General features: G+C 38.0%; 1 protein-coding gene across 1 annotated transcript; it reads left to right on the forward strand.

Moving 5' to 3' along the window:
* The first annotated feature begins 692 nt into the window (after positions 1–692).
* On the forward strand, positions 693–12289 carry pall (F-box protein pallbearer). Its single transcript, XM_043029769.2, has 8 exons — positions 693–913; positions 2433–2522; positions 3244–3402; positions 3883–4099; positions 5147–5289; positions 5776–5889; positions 6396–6578; positions 8183–12289. Exons 1-8 carry the CDS (start codon positions 809–811, stop codon positions 8576–8578), a joined length of 1407 nt encoding a protein of 468 aa, XP_042885703.1. The 5' UTR covers positions 693–808; the 3' UTR covers positions 8579–12289.
* Positions 12290–12500: the final 211 nt, after the last annotated feature.

Below are 12500 nucleotides of genomic sequence, written 5' to 3' on the forward strand. Positions count from 1 at the left end.
GGAAAAAATATGAAATAATTACCACTGACATAAGGTATATTAAACAATGGGAATATGTTATATGAGGGAAAGATCTGTTTGTGTGACCCTTAGGATCATTCTTTTCCGTAGCCTTCCTTCTTATTTTATGCGATATTTGCCCTCGTCTCGTGGCTCTACCCTTGCTTAATGATAATATATCTCGATAAGGCAGAGGGTCACTGGTGACGAACATGTCGCAAGATCACCTGTGGACGTGTTCTAAAAAAAATTGTTTCAAGAAGCAAAACTCTTGTCTGGGTGCAGAAGCAGTGCCTTTCAACATGCGGTGAAAGGAAAAAAATAACTTGATGATTTACTGTATCATATGAGTTCATGAATCTCCTTCTGTGACACCATATGTTTCTTTTCAAGAAGTACGTGCCAGATACGTAGACACACATATATGGCCAATTGCCCATATGGTCACAGACAGATCCGGATACACTTTCCTTAAAGCAACGACAAAAGTGCAAATGAGGATATATCTCGATGCTCCCCACCAACAACCTAAAAAAAGAAAAAATATTCCCACAGCCAACATTCATATTCCTCAAAAAATCCCCAACACTCCAAACTCTACAAGACTTAGGAAACACTTTAAGTCACCCCTAAATAATCCATTTTCTCTGAATCACTTCCCACCAAAGAAAACGTAACCCCCGTGACGTCAGAGAAGGAAGGCTTGTTTTCATTGTTTTGGTTTTGGAAGCAGCTATTTGGGGAGACACGGACGCCCCCCACCCTTTTCACACGCTTTTTGGACCCTTAATCATTCACGGTGGATACTATGCGCAGAATAAACGATAGAATAAACCTCTTGGACTTACCAGTGATCGTGGTAGAGAAGGTTATCGGGTATATGAGCTATGAGGAGATCGCGCATCTGAGAATCGTGAGTGTAAACAATGGTCGGGGTTTTGGGGCCTTTTAAACGCGGGGGGACAGGTGCACGTGCGCTGGTTAATTGGGGGAATTGGTCGTCCTGGAAGGTCTTTTGGGAGGTTTTGTGAAGGTTTGGAGGGCTTTTTGCTGGTGTCAGACTCGTAGTGATGGTGAGACCGTTTTATTTACTTATGTAATGTGGTTTTTGGATTATCGTATATAATGGAATCGAAGTTTTGTGGTTGAGATGTAAGTATTTTTTATTTTGTGGCTGGGAATTATGGATTTGTCCGAGATATTGGATGTTGCAAGTCTTACGATAGTTGTCAATTTCAGAAACAAAGCTTCTGGAAGTTTTAGAAGCTTTGAAGACTTTTAAATCAGACACAATGCTCATTTAAATAATCAAGTGTTCTATTTGAAGACAGTATGGCCATGACATAATTAACCAATTTTCTGTTGTTTCCGATTCATTTTTACTTTTCATACTGGTTCTCTTGTTAATCTGTCAAGCTATATTAGATATGTCTCATTTTTCAACATACATCTATAAAATTACATCTCATATGAGAGATAAAATTGCATCTCATAAGAGAGATAAAACTACACCCCATATGAGAGATAAAATTCCTAGCATACCCAGAGAATGTGTCAGCCCTAAGAATTTATCAGACCATCCAATCAAAGACGTAATTGCCGTATTTTTTCAACCTGCTCCTCCCTTCCTCGTTGACCAGTTTGCGGAGTGTGGTTCTTTTTAACGAGACTCCATAATAGTGTTAATTGTGGTACACTGTCATGAGAGTAATGTTTTTACATTTATATAGTTATTTTATTTTGATAGACTGTTTAAGGTTTCTCTCCCATCTATATATAGGTTGAGACAATATATACACAGATTGATATACTGTAGAATAGAATCATAATAGAGGTTTATTGGCTTAACTACTGGCTTATTTGGATCTTGATATACTTGATATAAAACCTCTATCAGGAGTGTTTCATATGAAATAAAACTGGTTTAATAGATTTCCCATATATGATCCCACAAGAAAACTCCAGGAAATGGATGCCAAGGTATGAAGGTCCAAAGAATATCAAACACGCAGTTATGCAGATCAGTTTGCTAGCTGACCTTGTGATAAAAGCTTTCACCAAAGTATTCCATTCTCGTTTAACAAGATAGGCTAATAGCTCGCAAGTGCTGACTATAGTTTTTAATCTTTTTATGTATTGGAATTTATTTGTGGATCACGTAGTTTTCAGTAGTAGAAGTGCAGACTTTTTCTTTCTTGCTTTTATGCATTATATAATTCATATATAATTCAACCATCATATTTTGTTCCGTAACATCCAGTACTTCAAACCTCAACAAAACCAGTTTTTCAAACATGAAACATAGCTTCTATTGTCTTTTTGTTTATAGTAGAGAGCTTAAAAGGACCCAGCATAAAAGAGACATTTGTCCCGAGTTTAAAAGCATCCACCAAGCATCCAGTGTGACTGATTGTAACCCGTCTCTTTCCCAGGTCTGCCGGCGGTTCAACCAAATCAGCCAGATGTTGCTGAATAAAGGATTCCGGAAAGTGGAGCGCTATCAAGCCAAGTGCCTTAAAGAGGTTGGTATTCTTTACTTCGATGTTTCATTGATGTCTGTCAGAGATTACTTGGGGATTGCTCGTTAAGCTTTCCAAGACGGGCATTTTTGTAGGATCATATGATGCCCAGTTCAGGCTTAAGATGTGGACTGTCTCGGAAGCGTGAAGGGAGTATATTTCGTTGCTTTTTGTTTTGCTTATAAAGAATAGATGAAGGTGTGTATTTCCTTTATGTGTATAGAGAATGGATATATTTAATGAGTGTACTCTGTTCAGCCTTTTTATTTTTTTCTAAAGAGTTTACATATTTCTCTCTTGGTATTTTTGGCCAAGAAGTTCTCATTAGTAATTGAAAAGCAAGGTGTACTCTCTCTCTCTCTCTCTCTCTCTCTCTCTCTCTCTCTCTCTCTCTCTCTCTCTCTCTCTCTCTCTCTCTCTCTCTCTCTCTCTCTCTCTCTCTCTCTCTCTCTCTCTCTCTCTCTCTCTCTTCACCTCTCCTTTCTCTTTCTCTTTCTATTCTTATTTCAATTAATTCTTTCCTTGTTTCTACTATTTCTCTTCTCTTTCTTTTACTGTGATTTGTTTAATTTTTTTTCAAGTCGGACTATTGATGAGAAACGCCAGCAAGTCAATTGAGATCGGAAACCTTATGACTGGAAGCAAGAATTTAGATGACGCAACGGAAGCAAACGTACTCGAGTGAGGAATATTTACAAGTCACCAACTCGTATTTTTATTACAGGTGAAGAGCCAGCTGCCTCGGCGAGAATCAGAACGAAAGAATCACCCTCTCTTCCGACACTGCGACATACTCACTGCTGTAGAGACGAGATTGTCCCTCCTCAACATGACGTTCAATAAATACGTGGAAAGCCAGATGTGCTGCTTCATCCCAGGAAAGGTGCGGTGGTTTTCTCTCTTTCGTTTCTTTCTTTTTCCTTCCTCCTTCTCTTCCTTTTTATTATTATTTGTGTGTGTGTGTGGCTGGTTGGGTGCATGTGTGTGTGTGTGTGTTTGTGTCTATGTTTTGGATAGGATAATGGGGTTGGATTATATACAAATGCATCTTGATTCAATTTAATTTTCAGAATTGTTTTACTTGTATATGATGAGGGACTCTTTCCTCCCTCTTTCTTTCTTTTTTCCCTCACAGTTGACTGTTTTATATGTAGAGGAGTTAAAAGAATAGCTTTTGTAAGTCTTATTTATATTCTTGAAAGTAGATGTTTATGATAGATCTATATTTGTTTAAAACTTGTAGTATATTCCAGGTGTTGTTAATACAATAAGTACACTCAAAATCATACACCCAGTTACAGGTCTCGGAAAATTTTCAGCTCCAGTATTCAAAAGCTTCTATGCGTATACTTTCCCTCCACAGGTGATAGACGAAATATACAGAGTCTTGAGATTCATCCAAGCCAACAAGACGCTCCCAAAGTCGCAAGAAATCCTAACAGAGCTCAGGGATATCTCCAGCATGGCGATGGAACACTTTGAGGAGAAGATCGTGCGTTCGCTGAAGCCCACCTCCCTCACGCCTCCTTCCGCGCGGTTCTCACCTTCTCCGTTTTCGTCGGGATTACCCTCACTGCATGGTAAGAATCTAATTCTCTCTCTCTCTCTCTCTTTTTCTATGTTTCTTCCCATTTTTCTCGCTCCCTTTTCTTCTCTTATTTTTCTTTTCTCTCTCTCTCTCTCTCTCTCTCTCTCTCTCTCTCTCTCTCTCTCTCTCTCTCTCTCTCTCTCTCTCTTTCTCTCTCTCTCTCTCTCTCTCTCTCTCTCTCTCTCTCTCTCTCTCTCTCTCTCTCTCTCTCTTTCTCTCTCTCTCTTGCTCTCTCTCCTCTTTTTTTTTTCTTTTTTTTTAATGTAGGTGATTTTTTTTTTCCGAACTAGTATTTTTTCTCTCTTTTCTTTCTTCCAAATAAGAATAATTTACTGGACACAGAAAAGCATTGTGATGATTTGATGTAGTATTTTGTATTTTGATTGAACCCTTAAAGGACAATAAAATTCAGATTTGCAAGGATTTGAACTTTGAACTTACTGGAAATATATTTTGTGAGTCTTTGAAAGTAAACAATTAATTCAGCTCCTTACACTTTTGATATTTCTAATAAGGATGTCATGAACATTTTTTGGAGGTAAAGGTTTTTCTGTTTTGTCTAATGTTCACATATCCATGAGGACAGCAATTGCTACATCAAGTGTAGAGGGAAAGAGAGAGAGAGAGAGAGAGGGAGGGAGAGTGAGAGAGAAGGAAGGGGGGTGAGAGAGAGAGAAGGAGATAGATTTGAAAGTGCTAAGTAGAGGATAACACTATCTTGTTTAGCTCCCGAAGGACATTATACAGCAGTCGTCACATTCACAACATAAAGGATATTACGTTTTGGAAGCAGCTATTTGGGGAGACACGGACGCCCCCCACCCTTTTCATGCGCTTTTTGGATAAAGCATCTTCAGTCATCTGTACCTTTATGTAAATTCCTATCATTATTATGCTACCTTAATTTTTTCCTTTCTCATACTTCCCTTTGTATGTATAAAGACGAAATGAACATTATGGAGCAGTATTCAAGTACTCTTTGAACCTCAGTTTCACAAGAGAGATGGAGTTTCACCAACCTGCTCAATTTTCTTTGCAGTTTCCCCAAGAGCAATACTCTTGTCCAAATCAGAACCAGGTTCTTCATCGTCATCGGAACTCCAGTACGTCATTGCGGCCAACAAGTACAACAAAAGTTCCCTGAACGGCCTCAACAAGGAAGTTAGCGATCTGAAGTCTAAGGTGTGTCTCTCTGGGACGGATTGTGTTTTTATGGTTTTTCTGTATTATGATATTGGTGATGGGGTTATGTATGTATCACAAAAAAACACAAACACAGTAACATGCACATAACAGAATTAATAAAACACTGCCACAAATTGAAAGGAAAGACTCCCGAGTTTTTCCTTTCAATTTGTGGCAGTATTTTATTTATTATGTATGTATATTGAAAATGTGTTTATTTGGATGTAACTTTTGGTTATTTGTTGAATTTTGGTAATGTGGCTTAATTTTTCAATATCATGTTTCTCTTGGAACAAAATATTGTAATTTTCACCACACCTTTCAATTTCTGCTCTGCAATCAGCCATATATATATTATTAGCCAGTAATTAATTTCTCTAAACTCGAGGTACCATTCCTCTTTTCATTAATTATCCATCATGATCACAGGTAATGGAGTACCAAATTCAGCCCATGTTTACATTTCTTTTATCCCATTAACAGCTCCACGAGATGCGAAGGAAAGTCAGCGAGCAAGAGCGGGTAGCGCTTGAACAGAACCGCCTCTTCTCCGAACAGACCACGAAGATTTCCCTCCAAGAAGGAAAGATCACAGAGGTAAATTTTTGCCGTCAGTACTGCTCTACTGTGCCATCTGTTCCATGGGTTAGAGGGGTTTATTTTACTAATTTTGAAATGAATACCATTTATGGTTTGGCCCTGCGTGCACCAAAATATGTGAAAATAGGCTCTCAATTGGCACACCGGTAACTGGGATTAGACTAGAGCGTGGGTGAGCTGTTTTGGATTTCTTGGGACTCGGGGTCATTGTATTTTTTATTATTTTGATCTGGATTTACTTTTTCTTGTTCTGGATATTAGCTGTCATTATTGTTGTGTGTGACCATTGGCAGTGAGCTTATGAAAGAAAGTGATTTATTTGTGATGGAGAACTCTTAGGCACAAAATCATAAAAAATCTAACAAGGAAAAGAAATTTTACAACTTTCCTTTATTTATCGCTGTTTAACTGCTGTGGTTCTGAGGTACATGTAATAGTCTTATAACTTTTACTTATTATTTATGAATTTTCTTATTAACACACCCTACATTTTGACATTACAGTTAAACAGGAAGCTTCTAGAATATGACCAGCGCTTTTCCGAGTTGCAAGCGGAGATATCCCGCATCAGGGAAGGCTGTAGCGAAACATCAGCCGGCAGCAGTGGCAAAAGTTCTCAGTTCTTTGCAACACCAAGTCAGAGCACTCCTGCTGTGGGCTCGGCATTGTTCGTGGCAGCTAACATGGTAATTTATTCCCGCTTTGCTCGTTTTGTGTGAATGCCCTGTTTTTGTTTTTTGTAAAATGGGATATATATATATGTGTAAAGGAATTGTGATGATTTTGCTCTAATTTAGAAATCTGCAAGCCCTTTATTTGCAATTTGGAATAAAGGAATTGTGAGGAATTAGCTGTAATATAGGAATCTCCAGCAAGAATGATAACACATGAAAAACATTGTCTATGACTTTAACCCGTTAATGATGGGTGACGTGTTTTTTTGTCATACATGACGCAGGAGCTCTGGCCTGACAATGAGTTTCATGACATTTATGGATTTTGGATCACTGTGTTATTTTGTTGTGCTATGAGTAATGAGTGAGCGATGATGACAATTGCAGTCATAATTCACATAACTGCTGTAATATTAAGCAAAATGGGTTTCACCTAACATCCAAATCTAGATGGCACCACTTTCTTCTAGCACCAGCAGGAGAGAGAGCCTTGAATGGCACCCATCCACGGTCTCTAGCAAGCACTATCTTTATAGAGTGATGGCACCCAGCAAGTTGCCAACCTCTTGCTCTAAAGTACCGCATATAAAGGATGTGCAGGCAAAATGAGAGGAGGAAGGTGACTCAAACCATGCCTTATGTCTATAATGTGTCCCTGTACCAGTAGGGATGCCTTGTACTGTGGCACTCATAGTCATAAGCTCAAGTTTCCTTCCTCTTCCCTACCTCTTCATGTTATCTTCAGTGTGGATGGTTATATGTTTTGTATTTGTTAATGGCTGCACACAAATACAAAAAAATTAAGTTGCTTTTTGTCCTCCCCTAAAACAGCAATACTTCTGTCACACTGAATATAATGAAAAAAAATGAGCTGATATGTACCCTGTACTACAATTTTAGTCAACTGCCGAACTGATAGAGCCTGTGATAGGTTAGGTATAAGTCTAAATACAGTAAAACACATTAAAAATAAAATACAAAAATGGCTCTAGCTCTACAATGAGTGATTAACCCATTCGTGCCGGTTGACTTGCTATCACGTTCAGTGGTTTTTGGGCCAGATGCCAGAGATGAGATATTTAGTCAAGGTCGGCACACCGGGTGAGCCGGCATACAGCGCCCGAGAATCCCGAGGCGTTAGGCTTATGCGTTCAAATACCCCGGCATTCCGACCATTTAGAGCGGAAATAGCCCCGGCGTGAATGGGTTAACCCATTCATGCCGGGGCCATTCCGGCTTTACACGGTCGCTATACCGAGGTTTTCGAACGCATCATCCAAACGCTTCGAGATTCTCGGGCGCACGAGCCGCGAGCGCCGGCCTTGGCCAGATATCTCGGCGGCGGCGTCGGACGCGAAAACCACGAAACATGTCAGCACGTCATCCGGCGTGAGTGGGTTAAAATAGAGTGGGAAAAGTCAAAGTGTTTTGCGTGGAGCAGCCTCACTCTGAAATAAAACCCATCCTGGAGCCTGGGCAAGCAAATCCATCCCCATCGTCAACGGGTTAAAGAAAGAAAAGTTAATGAATATTAAACTTGAAGTTTTTAAGCATAGTGGATTCTCTTACTCTGAAAGATTAAACGAAATGATCTCAAACATGATTTCAAATTGCAGGTTCCCGTCAACATAGCTGCGACACAGCTGTCCTCACAGGCGTACTTGAATCCACAACAGCTGGCTGGCTACCCCTCGGGTGGATTGGCCTTCACCATGGCCCCTCCTCCGCAAACAGGCTCGGCCAATCTCCAGTCCACGGCCTCCACCATTCCCTCGACCAGCCAGGTGTCGTGCCTCAGCGCAGGAGTCTCGTCCTCAAAGAGCCTCGAGGGGGACTCCCTCTCTCCCACATCCCAGGCCTCAGAGAACCCTGCACTGCCCTCACAGAGCAGCACAGAAACGGGAGGGGTCAGCAGTAATACCCACCGAAGGAAACACAGGAAGAGACAGGCTTCAGAAAACGAAGAGGATCAAGACACAGCACCATTGACCGTCAAGTGGGCAAAGAAGTAACTACTTGCTTATGCCACTAGGGAATAGTTGCAGCTGTGGCATGTATCAACATATTTATCTCTGTAAAGGGGTAGATACTTTCATATAAGACAATAGTTTCCATTTATGAGAAACTGGCAGAAGAAGGTACACACACATATTTTGCAGTAATATCTTTTCATATTTCAGTTCACTGTCACATTTCTTAGTGATTGCTATCATAAAGAAGGAAAAAATGCAGAGCAGAGTTGAATATTAAACAGTGTCTCATCATTCAGTCAAAAGACTTTTTTACCTTGTCTAAGAACGTATTGATTGCCCCTCTCATTTAAAAGAGGAAGTTTCCCCACAGCTTAATTTTTTTCTTTTGAAAATGTACATTATTTATCATCAACAAGACTGACAATGAAAAGCACAATATTTTTGATAGCTATAGTTACTAGTGAATCATATCCCTCCTCATCCTGTTCCTCTTTCTCTCTTCCTCTTCTTCTTTTTCTTTCTCCTTTTATTCACCCTCCATATGTATATACTAAATTGTGCAATATATAACAAGAGGTCAACTTTAACCCTTAAAGGACACCCCACACTATGATCTGATACAGATATGGCACGTCATCGAACCAAGTCGTCACTTTCTCGGACTCTTAAGTCAATCCACACAAAGAAACGAGTCGTCCTTTTGGAATCTGCTGATCAAAATCAGTCTTACAAGATTTTGAAAACATTACACTCATTCTTCCAGTGTCCAGTGAGGATTAGATGCAGGTTGACCTGTGTCCTTTAGGGGTCAGCTGTATGCCTAGCCAATAGATGTGTGCAACACGCATCTATAATTTTCCTTGTTTATTTTTCCATGTAAAGAAATGTTTGAAAGCAAAATTCTGACACTAGCATGGAACTTGCTATTTTAGTTTCTTTGTATATTTAATGGCTATAACATATTCCCTCTGTGTATGTGTATCCGTGCGAATACTTATGCATATATGCTGTATGCTGAATGCTAGTAGTAACAAGTTTTTTTGTTTTTTTTTCAAAAGTAAAGAATGGTGCATCTAAACTAGTTCAATTTTTTAATCTGTAGATTTGTATGTTTTTTAGGGAGGGAAAAACTTGCACAGTCTGTTTCCTTGACACAAAAGACTTAAGTTTCCGTTTTCTGTCCAGCTATTCCATTTTCGACGAGGGATATTGAAACGGTTCAAGTGACGTAGCTCGGAGGGAAAAGTAGAACATCAATTGATATTCCATTCCTTTGTGTGTGTAGCAATAAGAATGCACGTTGCATATGCCACAGGAAAGAGCCAAGTTTGATTTAAGATGGACATTACAAGGATATTGATTTCATGGCATAAATAGTTTATTGATGTCACTGAATCTAAGGAACAGAACTCCTACACTTTTTCTAGGGAGTCTAAATAGATTTCATTTCTAACATAGACAGAAGGTAGGGAGATATTTTATTTATTTATTTATCTATTTTGTATGTGTATGTGTGTTTGTGTATATGTGTGATTGTACATATGTAAATAATGTCTTTAATTATGTTTTTTTTTTTTTTTTTTTTTTTTTTTTTTCCAGTGAGTTATCATTGCTACTTAAAATCAGTAGCTTAATTATGGTGAATTATAGCACTTAAGAATTCACCAAAATAATTGGCTTCTTTTTATATCATTAAATCAATCTCACATTAAGCCGTCAAGTGCTATTGTAAATAAAAGAGTACTTTGGAAACCTTGCACAATATCTAGTATATATAGGCTGTAAGTGAAGGCCATTTATCAACCTCCATTTTCCAAATGATATCATATTTGATATTATTTTATGGTAGTTTTGTCTTGTACTAATATTATGTAATCATTTGATCTGCAGATGAAAAGATCTAGACTTAATTCATGCAAATCTGCATTTTTTAATACATGTATGTAATGCACATATCATTCTCCTTCTAATTTGTTTGGTTATCAACCCTTTACATCTGAGGAGTTCATATACAGTCTCCTCAGATATGAAAGATTAAGAGGTCCCTGAGCACATTGAAGAGGCGGAGCTCTTCCTCGAGGTTGGTTTGGTGGTATTCGCATCTAAATATTGAAGCTCAAAAGATGGTGCTGGTAAAACTATTTTAAGGTTTGGGATTAGGGTATAAGTAGTAGTTAACAGGAATCCAGCACCCGGTCGTGCATGTATATACATATATATATATATATATATATATATATACACATATATATATGGGAAGACGACTGTATTACAGTATTTATCCTGAGGACAGGTGTTAGGGTACCATACTAAGACACTTGTAGGTATTTTCTTGTATCTCAATTAAGATGATCTTTTCTTGCGTATGATGTAACTGAACTAGCGACACATACCTCTGCAGGAGTCTAGGCCTTCTTGGTTTCGTCTACCACAACATCCATGGCTTACCTAAATGAAGACTTTCCTCATCTTCTTCTCCTACTTCTTCTCCTTCTTCTCAGTTCATTTTTTATTCTCCTGTAGTATGGTATTTGCTGAACCTCTTCTTGTGCACTGGCTCTCTAATGCCGTGCAGTTCGTTTTGATGCCATTGTTGGGCGACTGTTACGAATTTTCTTTGCGTTGCGGTTACTTTCTTCACTTCTTTCTTATAATTTCTGCAGTTACTTTCTTCACTTCTTTGTTATAATTTCTGTCTTGATATGATCTTTGAGCAGCTCGCATCCAACAAGGTATCTCTCCTTATTTCTCTCTCCTATCAGTATCTGGTTTAACCAAGTGTATAGCATTCATTTTAAAGAGCAGTGTGAATCAGTAAAACCTGCATACTAGGTGTGAATGAGAATTAATAACTCCTCAAGGCAGGGTGTATAGTTGACATTTTTATACCAAGCCTTCCGTCGGCAGTCATTCCGACGAGGACCTAACGTCGAAAAGTGAAGCACGCTCACGGTATAACGTTATGAAATTTTTCATTCTCACTCGTACTTTGTTGTCACAACAAACCGTTTTGTGAAATCTAGCCGCACAACACTATCAGCAAAGGAATAGTCTCACAAGACGACATGTAATAGCTAGACAGGGATCACACCACATGTGATATGTATTACATGACGTGGATTATAGACAGAAGAAGAATGTTCGATGTTACTGTGATATTTCTCTGAGGATGTTTTATGCAAGGGAACCACTTATGGTTTCCATTTAGGGATGGTTTGCCAAGGTCTGATTTTTTACTCTTTTTTTTTTTCATGAATTTGTCTGATTTTTTTTTTCAGTTTTTGTGATTTAATTTAGAATATGTATTGATGACAATTACAATGTTTGGATAATCTTAGTTATTGATGTTATATGTTTTTTTTTCATTATTGTTCATATTATTATTATTATTAATGATGTCTTATTTATCATTTCTAAAAAAATGACTATCATTTTTGTTTTTTATCCTAAATACTATTGTCATTATTAATAATTATTATTTTTTTAACTATCACTTATTATTATGATTATTTTTAACTTTATTGTGGTTATTTTTTCTCTCTCTTTCTCTCCTTTTTCTCTCTTTTTTTTCAGTTATATATTATGTCTATATACTATTGTTATTATTATCATAATCTACTACTATTTCTGCTAATGACATATGTGAAATTATTATATATTTTATGTAAAATAAATTATATACGGATAACAGGTTATGATTACCTCAATTGAAATTGATATATGAAAAAAAATATAAATATATATGTATTCCCTCTTGTCTTATTTACTTTTTTATGTACCCAGTAGTCTAATGATCCTCAATCTATGTACGTCCATGGACTCTACATCTGTGAAATTATTATAGGGGACATCCTCACTCAGGCTTTCCATGTAAGTGTGACCTTAATGGGATAAAACCTGGTATCAAATGCCATACAATGCGGTTTTGTGATAGATGATGTTCAAGTGTATCTAAAGCCAT

Source organism: Penaeus japonicus, unplaced genomic scaffold (genome assembly GCF_977035675.1).
Source record: "Penaeus japonicus unplaced genomic scaffold, GWHDUDI00000001_assembly GWHDUDI00000036, whole genome shotgun sequence".
Classification (NCBI taxonomy): Eukaryota; Metazoa; Arthropoda; class Malacostraca; order Decapoda; family Penaeidae; genus Penaeus; species Penaeus japonicus.